This window comes from Xyrauchen texanus, chromosome 27, assembly GCF_025860055.1.
Source record: "Xyrauchen texanus isolate HMW12.3.18 chromosome 27, RBS_HiC_50CHRs, whole genome shotgun sequence".
Taxonomy (NCBI): Eukaryota; Metazoa; Chordata; class Actinopteri; order Cypriniformes; family Catostomidae; genus Xyrauchen; species Xyrauchen texanus.
Window position 1 is genome coordinate 37311835 of NC_068302.1, and position 21225 is coordinate 37333059.

At 36.1% G+C, this 21225-nt stretch overlaps 1 protein-coding gene across 2 annotated transcripts in view; it reads right to left on the bottom strand.

Annotated features, from left to right (window-relative positions):
* Positions 1-1953: 1953 nt before the first annotated feature.
* LOC127621468 (transcription factor E3-like) overlaps positions 1954-21225 on the bottom strand; it is a 29446-nt gene continuing 10174 nt past the window's right edge. The window contains exons 3-11 of one of the 2 annotated variants that reach the window (XM_052095090.1): positions 17128-17356; positions 16693-16917; positions 15016-15111; positions 11733-11850; positions 10328-10444; positions 8817-8873; positions 8544-8619; positions 7269-7416; positions 1954-5686 (exon numbers count right to left, since the gene is read on the bottom strand). In XM_052095090.1, the coding sequence (XP_051951050.1) occupies positions 5264-5686; positions 7269-7416; positions 8544-8619; positions 8817-8873; positions 10328-10444; positions 11733-11850; positions 15016-15111; positions 16693-16917; positions 17128-17356 (1489 nt within the window). In that variant the 3' untranslated portion in view covers positions 1954-5263. The remainder of the gene's footprint in view (positions 5687-7268; positions 7417-8543; positions 8620-8816; positions 8874-10327; positions 10445-11732; positions 11851-15015; positions 15112-16692; positions 16918-17127; positions 17357-21225) is intronic. The other variant, XM_052095091.1, reaches the window with a different exon arrangement.

Consider the following 21225-nt stretch of genomic DNA (forward strand, 5'->3'; position numbering starts at 1 on the left):
ACGAGTGGAATCGAGCTTGCGTAGCAAGATGCGTCTGCGTTCGTGTGCTTACGTAGAGTAGGTTTGGGCCTTTAGTCTAAGAAACAACATCATCTTGCATTACTGCAATAGAAATAAGATTCAGAGTTGCGAACACAGACCTGAACACTCGGTGCACAAAACAGGTAATCATTTGATTATGAACAGGTAATTTTGAGTAGAAAATAAACTTCAGACAGCACAAAATAACAAAAGTTATCAAATGTGTCCAAAATCAAACAATAAAAACAGTGTAAATAAGCTTGCAAACAGTGAAGCCATGCAAGCTCATTCATGATTCAAGCCTAGTGCATGCTGGGAACACCAGCTTTGAAAAGTTAAATGTACTTATTTACCAGTGAATTTGACATACTATACACAAATATATCAAGGCTTTCTACTTTAGGATTGATAACTTATAATACATTGTAAAGATAAACAATCATAACTAAAGTGTACGTATAAACTAAAGCATACATTTGTACATGTTTGGATGTAGAATTTACTTAATAGTTTCAAGTTCACTCTTAAACTACACTTGAAAAAAATCTGAATACCAAAATAATGTGATTGAATTGTGCACATTGGTTCCACACAATGAAAATGAGTTTCTTTGGGATGAAATTTAATTATAGGCTCTACTCAAATTCTTTGTGTAGCAAAAACCTAAATTAATTGAGTTACCCTAACTTTAACTTGATCTGTTGTAATAACTCTATTGAACCTTGCAGCTTGTTAATACACTGAAAAAAGATAATGCAGCTCTATTGAAGATACTAAACCAGAACACTTGAGCTCAACTTAATACATTTGTTTGACATGAGAACAATTATATTGCGTTAAGTCCAAGAGATTTTCAACACAGTCATCAAAAATGATGTCACATTGAAATGTTTAAATGGATTCAGACTTTTAACGGATGGTGTTCACTCAACATTATTTTTACTGCTTGGTCAATTGACTTATTTAAAATAAGCTAATACAACACAATTCTTTGGTATTTGGTCTCAACTTGATTTTTATTGTGTACAAACCATCTATATTCACATAATCCAATTGTGTTGGGACTGTGTGAATAATGTTGCATCAATTTATTGCAGTTGATTTCTAGTTCCCAGCATGCTTGGCATGGGACTGATTATTTTAGAGACTTGTTTGTGTTTAATGTTCTGTTTTGTTGGGATTTAGAGGAGTTTCTGTCATGTTGATTTTTTTTTTTAGGTAACCATTGTGTAGAAGAGTGAGCTAATGGATCATCATTGGGTGGCACTGTCGCCTCACAGCTGGTCCTGGGTTCTAGTCCCGGCTCACCCAGGGACCTTTTTGTGTGGAGTTTGCACGTTCTCTCCGTGTTTGTGTGGATTTCCTCCGGATACATGCAGGTTATGTGAATTGGAGATTCACTAAATCGCCCCGTATGTGGGAGTGAGAGTAAATAATGTAGAAAAGATGAAGTACTTTCTACATTGAATAAATTTAAATTTTAAATCATCTGATTATTCTTAGTTTTTGACGTCAACACGTAAACAGGCATGTTTTTGCACTTTGTATAAGTGGTAAAGGTGTTCACATACGGAGTGAAATCTGCATAATGGGCAATATAGTGGCCCCAGAAAGTATTTAGACACTATTTGCCACACTTAAATTGTCTGAATTTCAATGCACAAATAATGAAACCACAACCAAAGTGGCATCTGCCAACAAATTATGGTAGAGACAGTTTTGAAATGACCTTGAACCAGGTGCTCTGAAGGTAATTTTTTGGGGGGAGGTATTAAGTAAATTCCCCTAAAGTTAACACAGGTGTCCTAACTGAGTAATCACAAGTGTAGTTTGTTACATTAAAGGTACAGTTCACCCAAAATCCAAAAATTCAGTCATCATTTACCCTCATGTTGTTCCAAACAGGAGTGGTGGCTCAAGAAACCCGCACAAAAAAAAAAAATGACTTAAAAATACAGATGTTTTACAACTTTATTTATACTTTCACCTAAAAGTAAAAAAGAAAACCAAACCAAATATTGAAGAGTACAAAAAGAATTCTGCATAACTATTGCTTGTTTCAAAGTTGTTAGGAAAATACAGGAATATATCGGAATAGAGAACAACATACAGCAAAACACATTCCCTTTGCTCAAGTCTGACTGGACATCTACAGGATATTCTCAAGTACATGTTCATGAGATGAATGTAAACATTGCCTAATTCTTCTCTATTGTTTTGGAGTACAGCTATACAGTGTTAAAAGTGTTTTGTTATTATTTTTCAGACGATGCTTTAGACATAACACTGACCACATAAACTAATGGCAAGTTTTAGGACATTTGAACAGGCAGAAACTGCAAAACAACATCCAAAACACACGAGAAAGGCTCGGATCCTGTTGCTGGGTGTCCAACAAAGAGGCTACAAAGTAATCATTTAGCTGGAAAGAGAGCCAAGAGAACGAAGCGATTTCCTGCGCTTTGGGACTGAATGTAGGGACATGCAATTCTGCATTATAACACCGTAAAGCTAAATGTGACAACACCGGGATCACACAAACACAAGCACAAGGGACTGGCATTGCATAGACCGAAACGTAATGAAATGTATTTGTTTTCTCTCATTTTAATAAGCTTGTATGGCTTGATATTTACACGTTCAATGATTATTCTAAAAGGCATTTTCTAAATATTGTTAACTACAAACGCATTTCCCCCTCTTTGCCAGCAAGGTACTAAAACTATCTATCATGGTGAATATTAATATCTTTGAAAACATATTTGATAATATATTGATCCACAGTAATGGCACTGTACATGTAAAAGACTAAAATAAAAATATCTTCTGTATGTTTGTTAGTTGTTGTGCTACATTGGCACGTCATTATTCAATATATTATTATTATTATTATTATATACATGTTTACCATTACACATCACCATATGGTATAGATTAAGTTGCATTGTAGCATAACTAGAGCAGTGTAAGGGATGTTTTCCATGTTGTTTTTACTACATACACATACGATAAACATAATTTGTCTTTTCTCAACTGGGTAAAGATTCATAATGCCAAAATATGATAATATATATATTTATCCGTTTCCAGCATTGTTATACTTTCCCATAAGTATACTAAAATCACATCTCATTCTACAGTTGAAAAAAATGAAGCGATTTCTTCTCGGATTTCCCTTCAATGTGGCTTTTGGCTCAAAAAACTGGTCTATAAAACAGGATATGACAATAAATGTATGACAACCATCGTTCAGGCAAAGCCAACCAGTTGGGTAAACAATATAGAATAGTCTTTGTTGGAATAAATCATCCAGCTGTCAGAACGTCGTCAGGAATGAAATACATAATTCGTGCAGTAATGCACATTAAAATAACAGTACAACGATTCAAATAATATTGTTCCTCTCAGGCAGAGAACAGGAACATTTTTGTGAGATCACATGTTCTTTTGAATGTCAATGCAAATGCAAATGTTATCAGATCACGAAAAACTTTGGTACTTCACCATGAAACTTCTTGCATATACAATCTAACTTCAGCACAAAACTATAATAAGTGATTAAACCAGAGAAATATGGAATTGTTGGGATTTCAATTTGATCAAATCAAAACTAATTCAAATCAAAATGTTGGCCTAAGAGGTATGTGGCCAAGATGCAGTGCAGCTCAATGGTACCTGTTTGGAATAGCTAAACACCTATTTAATACATTTTGAAATGTCTAGGTTTTAAATGTGCCAGCTCAGAGAAATTCGAGAAGGATATAGCTGCAGGCAGAGCTTCAAAAAGGGGTGGGTGCTCCAAACCACCATCAAAGATATAGGGAGCACCAAACCTAATTTTCCCTAAAAGCGATTGAAAGTGATGTACTCTTTTGGAGTTAGTGCAACCTCCTTTTGAGGTAACCCTTCCCCTTGTGGAGTAACACCGGCCTATTTTGAAGATCCCCAGCCTGCAGCTATACCCATCTGGGAAATTCTGGCGGCCCAGTTATTAGTATTTATTCATGCTGTTCACCTTTACATCTTTCAGAGCCTTAACATGTTTTCTCTATTTGAAACTGTTTTGACTCCATAATCAACAGCAGCTCCATAAAAGAGCAGAACATAGCAGGAAGTGAAGGTTGAACAGGATGTTCTTTATCTGTCTGTAAGGACATAAAGCGCATTTAAAAACAGGTTTACTACCGCCATGATTGAATGTGCGGATATGCGAGCACGTAGATACACATTCTCACACACATTAAAAAACTAAAAACACTACTGTCCCTTTCATATTTCATGAGCTACCTCAATATTGATGTCAAGTTCAAAATTCTGAGACCACAACTGAAAATGCCCCTATTATGCATTTTTCTCATTAAAATGTTTCTTTAAATGTATTATGTTATCAGCATAACAATCGGAGTCAAAGGTTTAATTTAAACATACATGAATTTCTGAATTTATTTGTATTTGGCATGTCTGCCTTTTGCTTAAATGACAGCATGCACTCAAGCTGGCATGAAAAGCGGATAATCGTGTCATCCAGAATGATTTAAGAAAGTTCAATCTTGTGTGCTTCAATTTAAGACACGAAGAGGTCTGACGTTTTGTACAAAGTAGTTCAAATGGTCAATGTCACAAATTTGCTTATATTTCATTAGTGGCCTAGAAATCGTAAATACCTTAAATATTTCTTCATTTTATATTTAACATTTCTTTGTTATTTATCAATATAATTTTTTTTACAGGTTTAAATGATTCAAAATTTTGAATGTGGTTACAACCTTTTGGACCCACTGTTTATGGCATATGAAGGTGAGGATTGAATCTAAAATAATGTTTTTGTCCCAACACATCTGATAAATCCAGGTGGCTTTTTGTCCACAAGTTCTTATCATAGTGCTTGCTAATTTTCATTCAACTGCATAATATAAACAAAATAGATGTTTAGCACTGAATCTACTCTACGTACATATATTTTCTGCTGTATTCATCAGAGGTCCAGATGATAAACAATGCTTTAAATATCAGCACCAGCTTCCCAATTCTTTGTGTCCTCTCTTGTATGGAACTTACCACTGTTTACAAGACTTACAGTACAGTACAATGATTAATAAATGACCTTGGGATTACACTTCCCTCTACTGGCCGTCAATGGAGCGCGCAAGCAGGAATGTCGAAGTTGGGTTGCAGAGCAGCTGTACCAACCTAAACGATAGTCCTTGTCGACCACGCCAAGCTATTGTCCGACATCAGGGTGTCACAAATCTTCCTCCATGCTAAAGCTGCTTCTCCGACTGCTTGTTTTGGAAGCTCCAGGGGACACAGAGGAGAGCAGGGGATCGGCACCACCGTCGTCCATCAGGATGTCCCCCAACCCTATATCTGCCATCAGGGCAGGGTTAAATATGGAGGAAGCAGGGTCATCTAACTCTCCAAAGGTGAGAGTCCCGAGGTCCAGTGGGCTGGTTACTGCCCCGCCCACTGAGGAGGTGGAAGAAGGCGGAGACAAGAAGGAAGAGGGTGTGGTCTGGTTGAGCCCCGCCCCGTTGAGCAATAAAAGGGTTTTAGAGAGGGCGTCATTGCTGGGGTGGGAATCCAGAGGTAATATCTGCTGCTGGGAGAATGTGGAGTCAGAATTCTGGGATGAGATGCCATGGACACGAGCCTGCATTTCCAGCTCCTGTAGATCCAACAGAGAGAACCATTCAAATTGTAGGATTTGAATACAAATATCCCAAACTCTTAGTCAGAAATTCTGATCGTTTGAGCAGCATTGAAAATTGTTGTATAATAGCTGATATATATGCACATCTGTTAGCAATCAATTTAATTCTATATATAAACTGTTAGTTAATAACTGATTTGACCGAATAAATACTGGACCTAGAGGCGCAGTGGAACTGTAATCATTCCTGAACTATTCATCATAAAAAAAAAATATACAAAAAAAGCAGGTTGATACTAACACCAATCAATTAATCAAAAAGTGAGGGAAACTGGATTGTTTTATTGAAGCAGAGGACAGAAAGGGGCAAGTAGTTTGCATAGGTGAAATCGGTGCTTTATTTTTCTTTTCTTGCATTGATTGGGCCTCTTTCATGAAACGTTTATAAATATACGAGTACATTCGTAGTCATTTGCACATAATATGGACCTTCCCGAAAACCTTCCACCAGACTCTCAAATGCTTGGTTCTTCCCAGATTTGTTAGTAAAACGTGAGTATGTTAGTGAATTGCAAACATTGGTAAAATAGGGAGCGAGTGCATGTTCATTCACAATTATCATGACCTACACCCATGAAAATGCCTGATGATGCTCTTTTGTGAATCAAACATTTTAAAATGTTTTTTTTTTACACTTTGTTTTTATGTGAAACATTTTTTTCAATTCAGGCAGGGATGAGGGTGTCCACCCCCATTAACCTTCTCTGGTTCTGTTGAGCACATCGCCAGCATGATTTGTGAATTTTCTCAGGTAAATCGTGATGGGAACTGGAAGACATTTTGAATTCAAATTATGAATCCTAAATTATAGAGCTCCTAATAAAAAATAAATAAATACATTTTTAAAAAAAATGTCAAAACGGTCATGTTAGAGGGCATTCATTTTTTGGGAGAAAAATCAAGCACTTCAGATGGAAAAACGATAAGCAGAATTGGGAAAAAATATATACTATGAAAAAATAAATGCAAGCAGCAAATGAACATTTCTAAATAAGTATAGGCTATGGTTTAAAAGAAATTTTTTTTTTTTACTAATTCATGTTATTTTTTAAGGTTAATTTCACTCATTTAATTTTTTAATTATTTAATTTCCCCACTATCAAACTGTAGTCATGGCAGTTTAACTGAAAGGACACAACACGCTCGGATGTCTTACACATGATTTACACATGGTCGGGAGCAGGTGTACGTTTTTGTCGTACCAAATAACATTTTGAAAACACGAAAACTTTAATAAATCCGAGAATTTGCATCAGAACGTATTTATGAATGATTAAACAAAAATGTATTCTGCTCGTGTTTCATGAATGAGACCCATTGTGTGGGAAAATATCTACGGATTTCTGTGGAATGGATTTGATTACGATAAAATGTGAGCTAAGAATACCACACTTTTATTCAAATCTAAAAACAATAGAAGATATAAAAAAAAAAAAATAAGCACTGAAGGAGCATTTTACTTGTAACTTGGTAGACAGGTGTTTGAATTCTACAGACGCATCTTCTGGTCAACGCTTTAGCGAGAGCTGAAACATACCTGAATGCGCAAGAGCAGACTGCGGTTGGCATGTTCGAGCTTCTTCTGTCTCATCTCCATCTCTTTGGATCTCTGCTGTTCCTTCTGTAGCTTCTGGATGTAGTCGACTGACGCCTTCAGGATGGTCCCCTTGTTCCAGCGCACCTCCCTGTTGATAGAACACAGAGCAGCTATTGTTAAAAATACTGAGCACATCACAGCAGCTTAATGCAAAAATATTATTGGAAATGCATTACATTGTGTACTGCATATAGTGATAGACCAATATATCACCAAGTATATTTGGATATTTTAAGATTACTGACATGTAACTTCACCATTTCCAAATAACAGAAGTACTTCAGAAAATGTTTGAGTACACTTTCATTTAATTTCAGTAATTTTCTTCTGTGTAATTGAATGTACATCTCATTTGCTTCTTTTAAAGTATTATATTTGAAATATATCGCCATTATTTAGTAAATTAGCCAATTTGTTCAGATATCGTCATAAGCATTGGCTATTGCAAAATAATTTCAGTCAAGCACTGTTAAAACACATTGATATAGATTTCTATTATGTATATACAGTATTGTTGTGACATTGCGGAGGGCGGGGCCGGGTTGTGATTCTACACACCTGGTCATTTATCAGACTAATCAAGCCTCCGAGAGGGATAAAGGCCGACTGCGGACAGTAGTGTGAGAGAGAGTACATTTACGGGCAGCTGACCGTTGTGTGTTTATGTCTATTTGGTTCAGTTTACCATTAAACTATTATTTATATTGTCAAGCCGGTTCTCGCTATTACTTTTTATTACTTCATTACATAAAAGGCATAAAACACTCATAAAAGCACATGAACTGAACTAAATCACTGTTAAAATTATTTAAAAACAAACAGAAAAATTTAAAATTTACAAAAAGTTTGTATTCATTAACATTAGGGGAATAGTTAACGTGTAACTAATAAGGAACAATAATTGTACCACATTTATTAATCTTAACAAATGTTAATTACTACATATACTAATACAATTTGAAATGAAATTTTCTTAATTAAAAAGTTAATATTAATGTATTATGAACTAACATCAACAAACAATGTTATTTTGATTGTTCAGTGTTAGTTCATGATACCTGATGCATTTACTAATGTTAACGAATAGAGCCTTACAGTAAAATGTTACCAAAGAAACATATTTAATACAAATAAACAAAAATCAATGCATTTACCACTGGTAACAATCACTGTTCAACACAATAGAGAAGTGAGAGTGATAGCAGAGATACTGACGGGTCAGAGGATTTTGGAATAAGCCCTCCCAGTTCCTTAATGCGGTCATTAATGTTGAACCGTCGTCTTCTCTCAACTGCACAAAACACACACCCACACACACACTCTGAATGGATTGGGAAAAACTAGGCAAGCAAGATTAACAGTAATTCACTTCCTTAAATTCCACAGACATCTGAGGACGTACATTATCAGACAGACTTCATGCTCATTTAGAGATCACACAGACTCAAAAATATTGTAGGTTACAATGGCAACAAATTAAAAACTTACTGAGGTTGTGGTTGTCTTTTTTCTGCCTCTCCTTCATAATAGCTTTTGCCTCAGCATCTACAAAAAACAACAATTATTTGTATTTAATTTTAACATGTTTAATGCAACTTTAATAAGACTAGCAATCTTCGATCTAAAACTATTTAAAAGAGCATTTTATAATCTTTATACATGAATCTTTGATGCCATCATATTAATTGAGAAACTACATATATTTGTACTTTTAAAAATTAATCTGGCACACTGCTGGATCATGCAAAACTATACAGTAAAAGGGAATATTTAATTAAAACATTTTGAAAAACAAAAGCAATAGTGACTAATTACAGGAGCTAAGATAAGCACTTTCCCTTTTACATTCATATACATTTGAAACTAAAATCTTGGTGTTGATAAACAAGTCCATTGACACGTTAGGGGCCGTTCAGACTGAACACATTCTTGCGCTAAACAAGCTAGACTCAGCGCTACGAATAGAACAGAATACAGACGAGATGTGCTTTTAAAGTACTTTTTAACTAGAGATGGCATCTAAAAAACATTGTGCTTACAGTATGTGCAAGGCACTGAGGAAAAAAAAAAGAGCAAGATGTGGCGGAATGGTTAAAGATATTTGTCTAGCGCACGTTTACACAGAAAAACAACTAAAAACAGCACAGTCAGATGCAAAAACTGTGTTAGGTGTGAACGGCACTAATGCAACCCATTTATCCTCATTCCATTCCAAGTGACGGCCTGTAAAAACGTTTATCATTTAATGTGACATTCTATACTTTTTAAATCAAGCCAAAAATTTCTACATTATGATTTCTACACTAATCACTTAGTCACTACTTCTGCAAAAACATAAATATGCACCATTGGCTTAAAGCTTGGATAAAATGGTGAATCACATGCAGCGATGATTTTATCTGAACTGGGAACTGCTGTGAAACTAGGAAATGGCAAATGTGGTGTCTAACTGCTCAGGGTTGGGCTGTAATGGACTACATGTAACTGCGTTCCGTATTTAGAATATAGAAATGAAGTTACCTAGTTACGTTTTCAAGCATCTGTATTCAGAACACAGATCCATTCTAACATTTTGTTACAATACTTTTAGAATACTTCTCTCATAATGCCCACAAAATAAGGCAGATGTGAAAGAAAAAAAGATCCTCTCGCTCTTTCTTGCCCGCTTGTGCAGTGTTGCACAGGTAAGGCCTTAAAAACAAATTTGGCTAATTTGAAATCACAATCGTGGGTTAAAACTACAGAATTACGGTTTAAGTTTTTGGGATTCTTAAAAATGGACAGTAGATAATAGATAATAAAAACACAACATCTTTTACATGTATAATGATTCTGATATTGAATATCTGGCAACCGCACTGGCACACCATTGTCTTAACAATCAGCTCACTGTAAGCTGTGCACGAGTATAAATACAGCCTACAAAATGTGTTTTAACAAAAACAACATTCAAGCGCATGATACATTGTTTTCCGCGATAGTAATTGCTGTGTAAATACATTTACGCTGCTGCTGCAGATGCGGCTTCTGTGCCGAGCTTTGCAGTGTAAAGACGGACGGCTCTCGATAAGCATTTGGTGAGTCACGTCCACATCGGAAACTTGCAGAATGAAGATCTGTTGAGAAATAGCAGTTATACACAACAATAACATAAATAGGTAAAATATGGAAGAAAGTACTGCAAGATTAAAAGAGGGAAAAGGACTTGAAGTAGATCAGAGGTGTTCCAAATGACGACAGAAAAACCTTATTTAAATAGCTACTGTAAAATTAGTGGATTATAGATGTAGAAAAAGTCGATTTTTTTTGGTGAAGTAAACATAGCAGAAAAGATTAAGTACTTTCTATATTGAATAAATTAGTTTAAGCATGAACTTGAATATATTAAGTAAATTCTACATTTGTACATTTGAGTTCAAACATGTAAAAAAGAATGATCTAGTAAGTTTACAAGTAAATATTACTTATAGTTTATTATTTTTACAATGCATCATCATGTATGTATATAAAGTAGAAAACCTTGTCATAATTATTTGCTAATTTTGAGTAAATTTCACAGGTAAATTAAGTAAATTCTACTCAACCTTTCAAAGTTGGTGTTCCCAGCATACAACAGGCTTGAATAATTAATGAGCTTGCATTGTTTCATGGTTTGAAAGTTGATTTACACAGTTTTTATTGTTGATTTTGTGGTTGCGTTTGGTCTGAAGTTAATTATGATTAAAAAATAAATATCTGTTGATTGTCACCACCAACATGTTTTGTTATGGTCTCGGAAATAAATGTGTGTAATTTGCATTTCTTACCTAATTTTGTGTCATAATGTATTAATCAGTACAATCAAATAATGGGTTAAAAATAAAAAAAAAATAATAATATCCTGAATATTCACAAACAACCCAGCTTAGTAGCTACAATGTCACAGCTATAGGGGCTTTTGGGTCTTGGAGGTACAGGCAGCATTTTTGTACATGCTGAAAGTGGACGAGATACTGTAGTTGACCACAAACTGCCTTATGTTTGCCTTCTGCCTTCTACTGAGAAAAACCTTAGTGTCCAACTCCATATGAAATTTAAAGAAACTAGCTATTCAGGTTCACTTGGATCTTAATAGTGGAGATGTACCGGTAATATTCAGACACGTAAATCTTCCAGTTGTGCCTTGCCTTTATAATATATACTCAAAGTATTCTGAATATGTAACTTTTTTGTGTGATGTATCGGAATACATTACTGACTACATTTAAGAGGGAGTATTTAGTATTCAGCCCAACCCTGTAACTGCTGATGTACTCAGACCGACTCGACTGAACAGTGAAGTACCAGAGAAATGAGGAAGAGGAAGCCTAGAGATAGATAGAGAGATGGAAGGACACAGATAGTCGTGTCTGAGAGTTCTTGTACCGGTCAGCTCTCTCTTGACGTTGTGCAGGTCTGCAGGGCAGGAGTTGCTGACCGTGATGGTGGGTGTTGTCATCCCCGGACTGCTGTACACATCCAGGAGGTTCCCTGAGACTGGTAGCTGCAGAAAACCAATTACAATGCATTAAACCGGGCCCCACCCAGTGCATTATCTGCTGAGAGAACCCCTCCCCCCCCATCACCACATGGTGTACCGTACGGATAACCTTTATACGACTTAGATAACCACAAACACAAACTAACCTGCATATCTGAAGGGCAACATATTTAACGGTTCTCAAGTGCACGTTTAATTGAAAGTGAAACAAACTACTCAAAAGACAAGGACAAATTTATGGAGAACGTGTGCAAAACTAAACAGATAAGAAAGGAATTTGTAAAAATACTTCAATCTGTTAATATGTACTGAAACCTCGGAGCACAGCTAACCACACATTTCTGTTCATTTTTATGTAAGTAGTTGAATGTGACACTTTAAGCAAGATTTTAAAAAAATAAAATAATAATATATATATATTTACACAGAAATGTGTTCTGTTCACATTTCACGAAGAAGTCTAACTGAACCAGTAGATGCATTGAGAGCACTGAAAACAAATGTATAAACTACTTACCTTAACATCAGTCATTTTTGGAATTCGGTCCTAGTTATGCAACTATCCATAAACATTTTTGATGTTTAAAACATGGAGGTTTACCAGAAACGCAGAAGTATTTGTTTCATTAATCTTGATAAACAGAGCAAGCCTGAAAGGTGACTTTTGATTTGCAAAGCCGAAGTGACAACAGTACAAAAATCAGTAATATATAAATCCCACTTACGTTCTGCAGGCCTGACTCTTTAAAGATGGCCTTAAATAAATCTCACCATCCATAAGACAATTTAAAACTTCACATAAAATGATTTAACCATTATTTAACCAACACAAACTTGCCAGTATTGGCAATGGAGCCAAGAGTAAAAATGTGTCAAATTTACCTCAATCTTGTCTTTTTTCTTTTCATTCTCTGGCAGTAAAACCAGAATCCTCATGTTCTTCACACACCCGTGAAGTGCTTCCTCTTTCTATGTAACTCTCCGTAAAAAGGGACGTTTAGAAATGGGGAAATATATTTTAGAGTACAAAAAAAAACCTTGCCACAGAATTCGATCAGCTTGTGCACACACGTTGAATGGCCAGAGTTTCTCTGTGTGTGTGGCAACTCCTCTGCGGCATGCCGACTCCACCCATTGTGAGCCATGTGTCAGAAGTTTTTATTTGCTCCCAGCGCAAAACTGTATTCCAGTGGTTCGAGTACACATTAAAATCAAATGGCCTGAACACAAACACTACACTGACTATTAATTGCATAAGCCTTCACAAAAAACTAACCTTTAATCAGAACTGGTTGCACAACCTACATGACTCAACTGAAAATTACTGATTTGAAAACCGAAATTGTATTTTTAAACCAATGGGTTAATATCGACATGTCAAAGCATGATTTGCTACAACCGGTGTTTTGCAATGACAGATTTTTTGCAAAAAACAGGTTGCATCTTGGAATTCTAATTTATTTCCCTGTAATTTACAAAGAAGTGGCAGTTTCATAATTGGACAAGGAGCGGTTTAAGAAAAAAACAACAACAATAAAACACTATTTATGTTCTGCTCCCAAAAGATCATAATGTCACTACAGGCCACACATTACATTGATTTTTACCAAAGACTAAACCCTCTAAACCATGGTAAAATTACTGTATTACACATGCTTGATTGGTTTATTTTCTTTTTAAATTACAGCAACAGCAGAATGTTCAATAAATAGTAACAGTAATTATTATTATTCCGGGTTCAATTCAAGTTAAGCTCAAATCAACAGCATTTGTGCCATAATGTTGATTACCCCAAATTATTTCAACTCCTGACCCATTTTCTTAAAAAAAGAAAAAAAAAAAGAAAGAAAAACCCAGGTCACTTAAAGTGGAAGTAAATGGGGCCAATTTTTGGAAGGTTTAAAAAAGCAAAAATGTTAAGCTTAATTAAAATAAATAAATAAATAAACACATTAATTATACTGTTTTTTCTGTTGTTGTTTTGTTTTCCTCTCTTTTTCTCCCAATTTGGACGCATCTGAGACAGTCAACCCGCGCATCTTATCACATAGTTTGTTGAGCATGTTACCGCGGAGATATAGCATGTGGAGGCTTTACGCCATCCACCGCGGCATCCACGCATAACTCACCACATGCCCAACCTAGAGCGAACCACATTATAGCAACCACGAGGAGGTTACCCCATGTGACTCTACCCTCCCTAGCAAACGGGCCAATTTGGTTGCTTAAGAGACCCGGCTGAAGTCACTCAGCACGCCCTGGTATTTGAACTAGCGGATTCCAGGGGTGGTAGCCAGCGTCTTTACCACTGAGCTACCCAGGCCCCACATTAATTCTACTGTTAAAACTTGTGTAATATTTGAGCTGTTATGTTAATTGTCGTTCTTATGGTTATTTTAGGGCAACAAAGTTGTAAAATTGGAAATAAATTTACACAGAAATGGTTAATAAGTGATTTTATCACACTAAAATCATGTTAACACACATATTGTTTACGTCTTGTAACAATAATTTTGAAACTTTTGAGTATTTTAATGTTTATTGACTGGCTCCATTCACCTCATTGTGAAATGACTTGTATTAAACCCGGAATTTTCATACTCTACGCAAGTACGTGAATGCAGACATTTCTAACTTTGCAAGCTAATTTTTTGGCATTTTTGTGTTCCACAATGTTACAGAAATAACAAATATCCATTGCATTCTTAACATTGCTGCAAGGGGCAGCACATTTATGTGAACTTAAAAGTGAACAAGTCAACTACTGTCATGGTGGAGTAACAGTTTGAAGACAATATTGCTAAGCAAATAGAACAAATAAAGTCAGTATTCTTAAAGCAATTTGCCTGAATAAAAGCAAATAAAATTTAATAGCACAGACTTTTGAAGGTAACCCCCCCCACTCTGTATTTTTTTTTGGAAAACTGTCTGTAACAGGACAAAACAAATTAGCAACTTGCCACATTCATACAAAATGTGCAGTCACTGGTGTGCGAACAGGCTATTTTACAATGCTTTGAACACACCTCATCTAATCAGAATTTAGTGTTACTAACTCCGTAAGTTCAGCAAGTAAATGTTGTGCAATTTGTTCTTTAGAAATGAGTTGAAAAACATCTCAAAATACACACAGGATAACAGTGAAAGTTACTAGGTGTTGCTACATACCGTGTTGGGAAGCTGCAAACCAGAGTCGATCAATGTCATAAATTCATCATTTAAACTTGACTCCAGGCTGATGATGTCATCGATCACGTCCTCAATCTGTTTAATGACAAAGAATAAAGAGCTTAACAGGACTTGTAGGTGATGCCAGTTCCTTGCAGCACAGACATCTGCTTTAAAGCAATATTTCCATGGTGAGTCATACATACAGTAGATCTTTAAATAACACACTACACTGCGATTTCCAGAGTGACACATTGGCCACATGAAGATGAGAAGTACGGACAGACATCCGATTAAAAAAGACAGCTATATGTTCCTCCCATTTGGCCATTTAAACTGTAAGTCTCGAACCTTAGATAGCCTGTATTTCATCGTGGGGCTTTCTAGGCTGTTGTTCCGTTTGTGAAGGGTCCTTCTGGAGAAAGACAGGGCTGAAAGTCTTTAATGGCCAAACCCACACAAAGTGCAAAGTGTGCTGGGGTCATTAGGCTGTGAGTGTGATATTTACCAGCACAATGTGGTACCAAATGCAAAGTGCCTGAAAGAGACTGACCGACTTCACACAGTCGCGACAAAGCAGTCCATTGAATTTAGTCAACGAAAGACGCATTCTTCAACAGGACCTTTACTTAATTAGTTGTCTAGCACACTCTGAATGGCTTAACATTTGAGATTATTATGACAATAATAAGAATGAGAAAACAGATCAATATTTAACTCCTTTTTTACCATGAATCTCCATTTTCGCTTTTGCATTCTTCTTTTGTTTTTTGGCAATTTGCATACTTCGTGCATAATGCTACCTACTGTTCAGGGCTGGTCAAAGGTGGAGATTTATAGAAAAAAAAAAAGGACTTAAATATTGATCTGTTTCTCACCCACACCTATCATATCACATCATAAGATATAGATTGAACAACTGGAGTCGTATGGATTACTTTAATGCTGCCTTTATGTGCTTTTTGAAATTTCACATTTCTGTTCACCATTCATTTGCATTGTATGGACCTATAGAGCTGAGATATTCTTCTAAAAATGTTGTATACTGCAGAAGAAAGAAAGTCAAACAAATCTGGGATGGCATGAGAATGTGTAAATTATTTTTGGGTGAACTATCAAGCGTTATGTCTGGGGATAAATAGAGTCTGGTATCCAATTCAATGTCATTCCTGTGGGTGGAGTAACCTCTTTGAAAACAGTACTTTATGGATGGTTAGGTCATGTCCCTTTCTGGTATATTTCTGTGTACTGTGCTACAAAGTTCCTGCATTTATTGGCTTTCCTTGGTCGAAAGTTGAAAGATTAGATATAACCTTGCAAAGACAATGTTAGGGTGCAATTGTATCACAATAGTGTCAAGTTAACATGTACAATCTTTTAAATCTTGTAACTAAACTTTCAATACAATGTTTATTCTGGTGCTGTCTTGTCCCATAGACTTTCATTGTGAATGCAATACTGTAAACAGAATTTTTGCTCATTTTTACAAAGTAAGAGATGAGATAAAATGATTGTCTGCACATAAAATATGCTGACCATAGAAGTTAACTTAGTATTTATTACAGAAGATTCCTTTAAGACAGTAACTCCATTTTAGAGCTAGCAGCATTACTGCCACAGTATGTGCCTTGTACAAGCTATATATTAGCTATACAAAGTTCTGAGTTCATTTCTAACCTCTTCTTTGTTTGATCCCAAGCTGAGCACAGCCAGCGGGCTGCTGGGAGTGCTGCTGGGAACAGGTGCCAACTCTGGGGCGGAGCCAGGCTTGGGCAAGGGTGATGTCACCATGGTCTGATTGGCTAATTTATTTCCCAGGGTGTGAGAGAGGTATTGCTTCACTTGCTGTCTCTGAGCCTGTTGGATGTGGTACTTTGTTGGGTTTTCCAAGTGAGTTTGAACCTGGAATTCAAAGACAGAACAATAGGCTTAAAATACTTTTGAATGATTGTTTGCAGGACAGCAACACACAAAAGTCTTATTGAAGGATTTCAAAATCAGTACAAGCTAATGCAGTAACAGATATGACAATGTTGATGGAACAATATTAGGGTGAGTAAATGATGCTGTAATTAACATCAATAATACATATATATATATATATATATATACCTTCAGCACTTCCACAGGCACCTGTGTGGGGGTGGCAGGCAGGGTGGAGGCCACTGTGATGGCAGGGGTGGCATCCGTGGCCCGCAACAGAGCGCTAGATGCCTGTTTCTGGGCCTCTCTTCTCTCCTGGTCTTCAGCCTGCTGTCGCATCAGCTCCTGTCTCATTAACACACGTGACGTCATCAAGGAGCCGGCTTGGGTCACGGGATCAGCAGAGGTTAGAGAGCCACTACAAGGGCAGGCAATGAGAAGGTAAATCAACTTAGAGCACCACACTACTCTCCCTTACTGTAATCACATTACAACAAGCTATTTCTGAAATACACGGCTAAGAATTCCCCATGTTAAAACAGCGTGAGAACAGGGCAACTGAAATATTTTTTCTTCCTAAAGAAATATATATTACTCAAAAGGCAAAAAATTCCTTTTCTTATTAAGATTTCTTTCCCCTCATAAACAGTTAAAACGGCCTCATTGAGCAATAATTATGAACAATACACAGCTTAGTCTATTTAAATTTAACCAACATATCCTACCTCTTCTGCCATTACATTCCCTTGCACTACACACATACATATATACATATAGATTTGTCTTATTGTGTATTTCTATATATACTTATATTTTCTATTCGCTTTTTATTTTTATTCAATTTTTTCATTATCTCTGTCTTGCTGTTGTATTGTGTTTGTGCACTAGAATCTTCTGTCACCAAGACAAATTCCTGTAAGCATACTTGGCAATAAAGCTCATTCTGATTCTGATAATATTCCAATAAAAATTTGGAATATTATGTGGTGTAGTGGTCTAAAGCACATAACTGTTAATCAGAAAGTTGCTGGTTCGATCCCCACAGCCACCACCATTGTGTCCTTGAGTAAGACACTTAACTCCAGGTTGCTCGGGGGGGATTGCCCCTGTAATAAGTGCACTGTAAGTCGCTTTGGATAAAACATCTGCCAAATGCATAAATGTAAGGTATGGAGCCCCTTAGAGAACAGGGCGGTAATTAATTTTCTGAAATATTTTTGCAAATATTTTCTGTACCCTCGCAATAGGTTCTGCGATCACTTCATTAGTTAACATGAACTTACAATGAATAATGCTTTTACAGAATTGATTAATCTTGGTAAAATGTTAATTATATAGGCTAACCTTTATTTTAATCTATTTATTTTTTGATGGAAACCATGTTTTTACTATAATAATATTATAGTAACTATGAAAAGTTATGTAATCATGTTTATTGGCAGAAACTATGGTTTTAATACTGTAAACTGTCTCCATATAGTAACCATGGTTTTACTATAGATTAACCATGGTTTATATTGTGGTTACTATAGTAGTATTTGTAGTAAAATCTAAATAACCACAAAATTATGATTTTAATTACCGTGGTTTTTGGTTTCCTGTATTAGTACTATGGTTTTACTATGAACATCAAGGTTGAAATATGGTTATTTTTGGTAAAACTATTGTAATTTCTTTGCAATTTTTTGGAAGGAATATTGAAAGTTTGAAGGGGTACGCCACTGTAAAAGTTTGGGAACCACTGCCTTAGAGAATTTGCTCAATTCTACTCAATTATGAAAACACTTGGGGCGGCTGTGGCTCAGATGGTAGAGCGGGTCGGCTGCTAATCTCAGGGTTGGCGGTTCGAATCCCGGCCCACACGACTCCACATGCCGGAGTGTCCTTGGGCAAAACACTGAACCCCAAGTTGCTCCCAATGGTAGGATAGCGCCTTGCATGGCAGCTCTGCCGCCATTGGTGTATGAATATGTGTGTGAATGGGTGACTGGGACACAGTGTAAAGTGCTTTGGTAACCTCTGAGTTTAGAAAAAAGCGCTATATAAGTGCAGACCATTTACCAAAAAAACACTAAAAATAACACGCTAAAATATAATTTGACTCTCAATTGATGTATTGTCATCATCTTCTAAAGCAAAGATCATATTTATTATATTTGATAGTAATTTGTCCTTTCAAAACCACATTTCCAGTGTATGTAGAACAGCATTCTTCCATCTCATAAACATTGCTAAGTTACGATACATGCTCTCTGTTTCCAATGCAGAAAAAACAATTCACGTGTTTACGACCTCATGACTAGATTATTGTTATGCATTACTGGGAGGATGTCCTGCTGGCTCCATAAATAAACTTAAGTTAGTTGAAAATGTAGCAGCTAGAGTGCTGACTAGAACAAAGAAATATTATCATATCATCCCAATCTTTTTGTAGTGTTGCTACATTGGCTTACTGTTAAATGTCATAACTACCTACATAGCCTTGAATGGTCTAGCTCCACATTACTTATGTGACCTTCTATCACACTATATTCCATCACATTCAATAAGATCACAAAATTCTGGCAAACTTTGTCACACTGCGCAACTTAAATGTGTAGCAAATGTTATTTCATATCATCACTTAAATTTAATCTATTTACTTTAATACATTTTCTGTGAAAGACACATATTTTTTTTTTTCCTCATTGAATATCCTATTTCACTAGGAAATAAGTCAGATTACGGCAGCCAAATGAGTTGTGAATGTCATTTTACGTTACATTAACTACAGTAGATTTAAGAAAATTACAACCATTTACATTTTAGATGTTTTCATTTAGCAGATACATTTATCCAAAGCGACTTACAAACAACACATATATGAGCAGAATACTGTATGTCTATCAAAATATATCAAAGAGCTTAAATTCACATCAGTTAAATAAACCTCTCTAATGTCAATTAACACAACAACACAGCAAAATAAATCAAATCTCCCTCCGCATTTCCTTAACAGACTCACTTTGTTTCCTGCTGAGTCATTCTGGGCTGAACCAGCTTAAAAAGAAAACAAGCAGCCAAGAACACAGCTGCCTCAAGCACTGTCTTAACAACAAGCAATTCCAAAGATCACTATGTCAGGTCGATTACTCTGTCAGATAAGAGACTATGGGAGAGAACAGCAAGTGATATTTGAAACACTTCTATAATTGCTTTATCTTGCAAAAAATTTGGTTACATAATGCTATGCTGTAATCAAACTATCTGACCTACCATCCTGAACATTTTACTCCATATTTAATATACAAGGCAGTTGATTGTAAGGAGAGGATTGGAAAGAGGAATTATGATTGATTAGGTTGTTTACAGTACTGCTGAATCACTGGGAAGTCCCTTAATTCAACACTAGGAAGCTCTGTAAAACCCAGTCTTTCACTTTCAGTACAACATGCCATGACAGGCCATCATCCAGGGCCGTTTCTGACCATTTTGGGGCCATAGGTGAGATCGTTTTTCACAATCAGACGGGCACAAAAAACAAATCCAGCATTGAAATTCTTGTTAATTACATAAGACATGAGAAACATGCAAATTAGTGATTTAATTAAATTTACAGAAATAAGATTAAGATTTCAAAATATCAACAATTCATAACAACAGTAGCCAAATTACCAGTACAATTCCACAGGTTAACATGATACAGTACGGCAATGTCACAGGTATGTGACAAGACGCATACCTAGAATGCATTTTTTGGGCACCCAAACCTAGTGTGTACCTAAATCAGAGGTGCCCAAACTAGGGTCTGTGATAACCTTTGATTTGGGCCACCTTGCCATAGTTGACAAAGGACATAAAATAAAATATGGCATTGATGCAGCTCTTCGTTTTTTAAAATGGAATGCCCAATTCCCACTACTTTAGTAGGTCCTCGTGGTGGCGCGGTTACTCACGTCAATCCAGGTAGCAGAGGACAAGTCTCAGTTGCCTCAGCTTCTGAGACAGTCAATCCACGCATCTTATCACGAGGCTCGTGCTCTTTATGTATATATCTACAAATGTATATGTGTACTTCAATGACCTTTAAATAAGTGCTGTCTGAATGTTCACTCCATTGGCCAAACCAGGTGCCATCCCAAAATCTGGATATCCTGAAATCCAGGACAATGTGTAGCCTAGGTCTATGATAAGAAATTTCTTTAATATCTTCTTTGTCAAAAAAACTAAACAATATCCTACTTGATAGTATTATGTCATGCCATTGCATCTTCATCTCTCCAAAACTGCACAGAACTACCGTGTGTT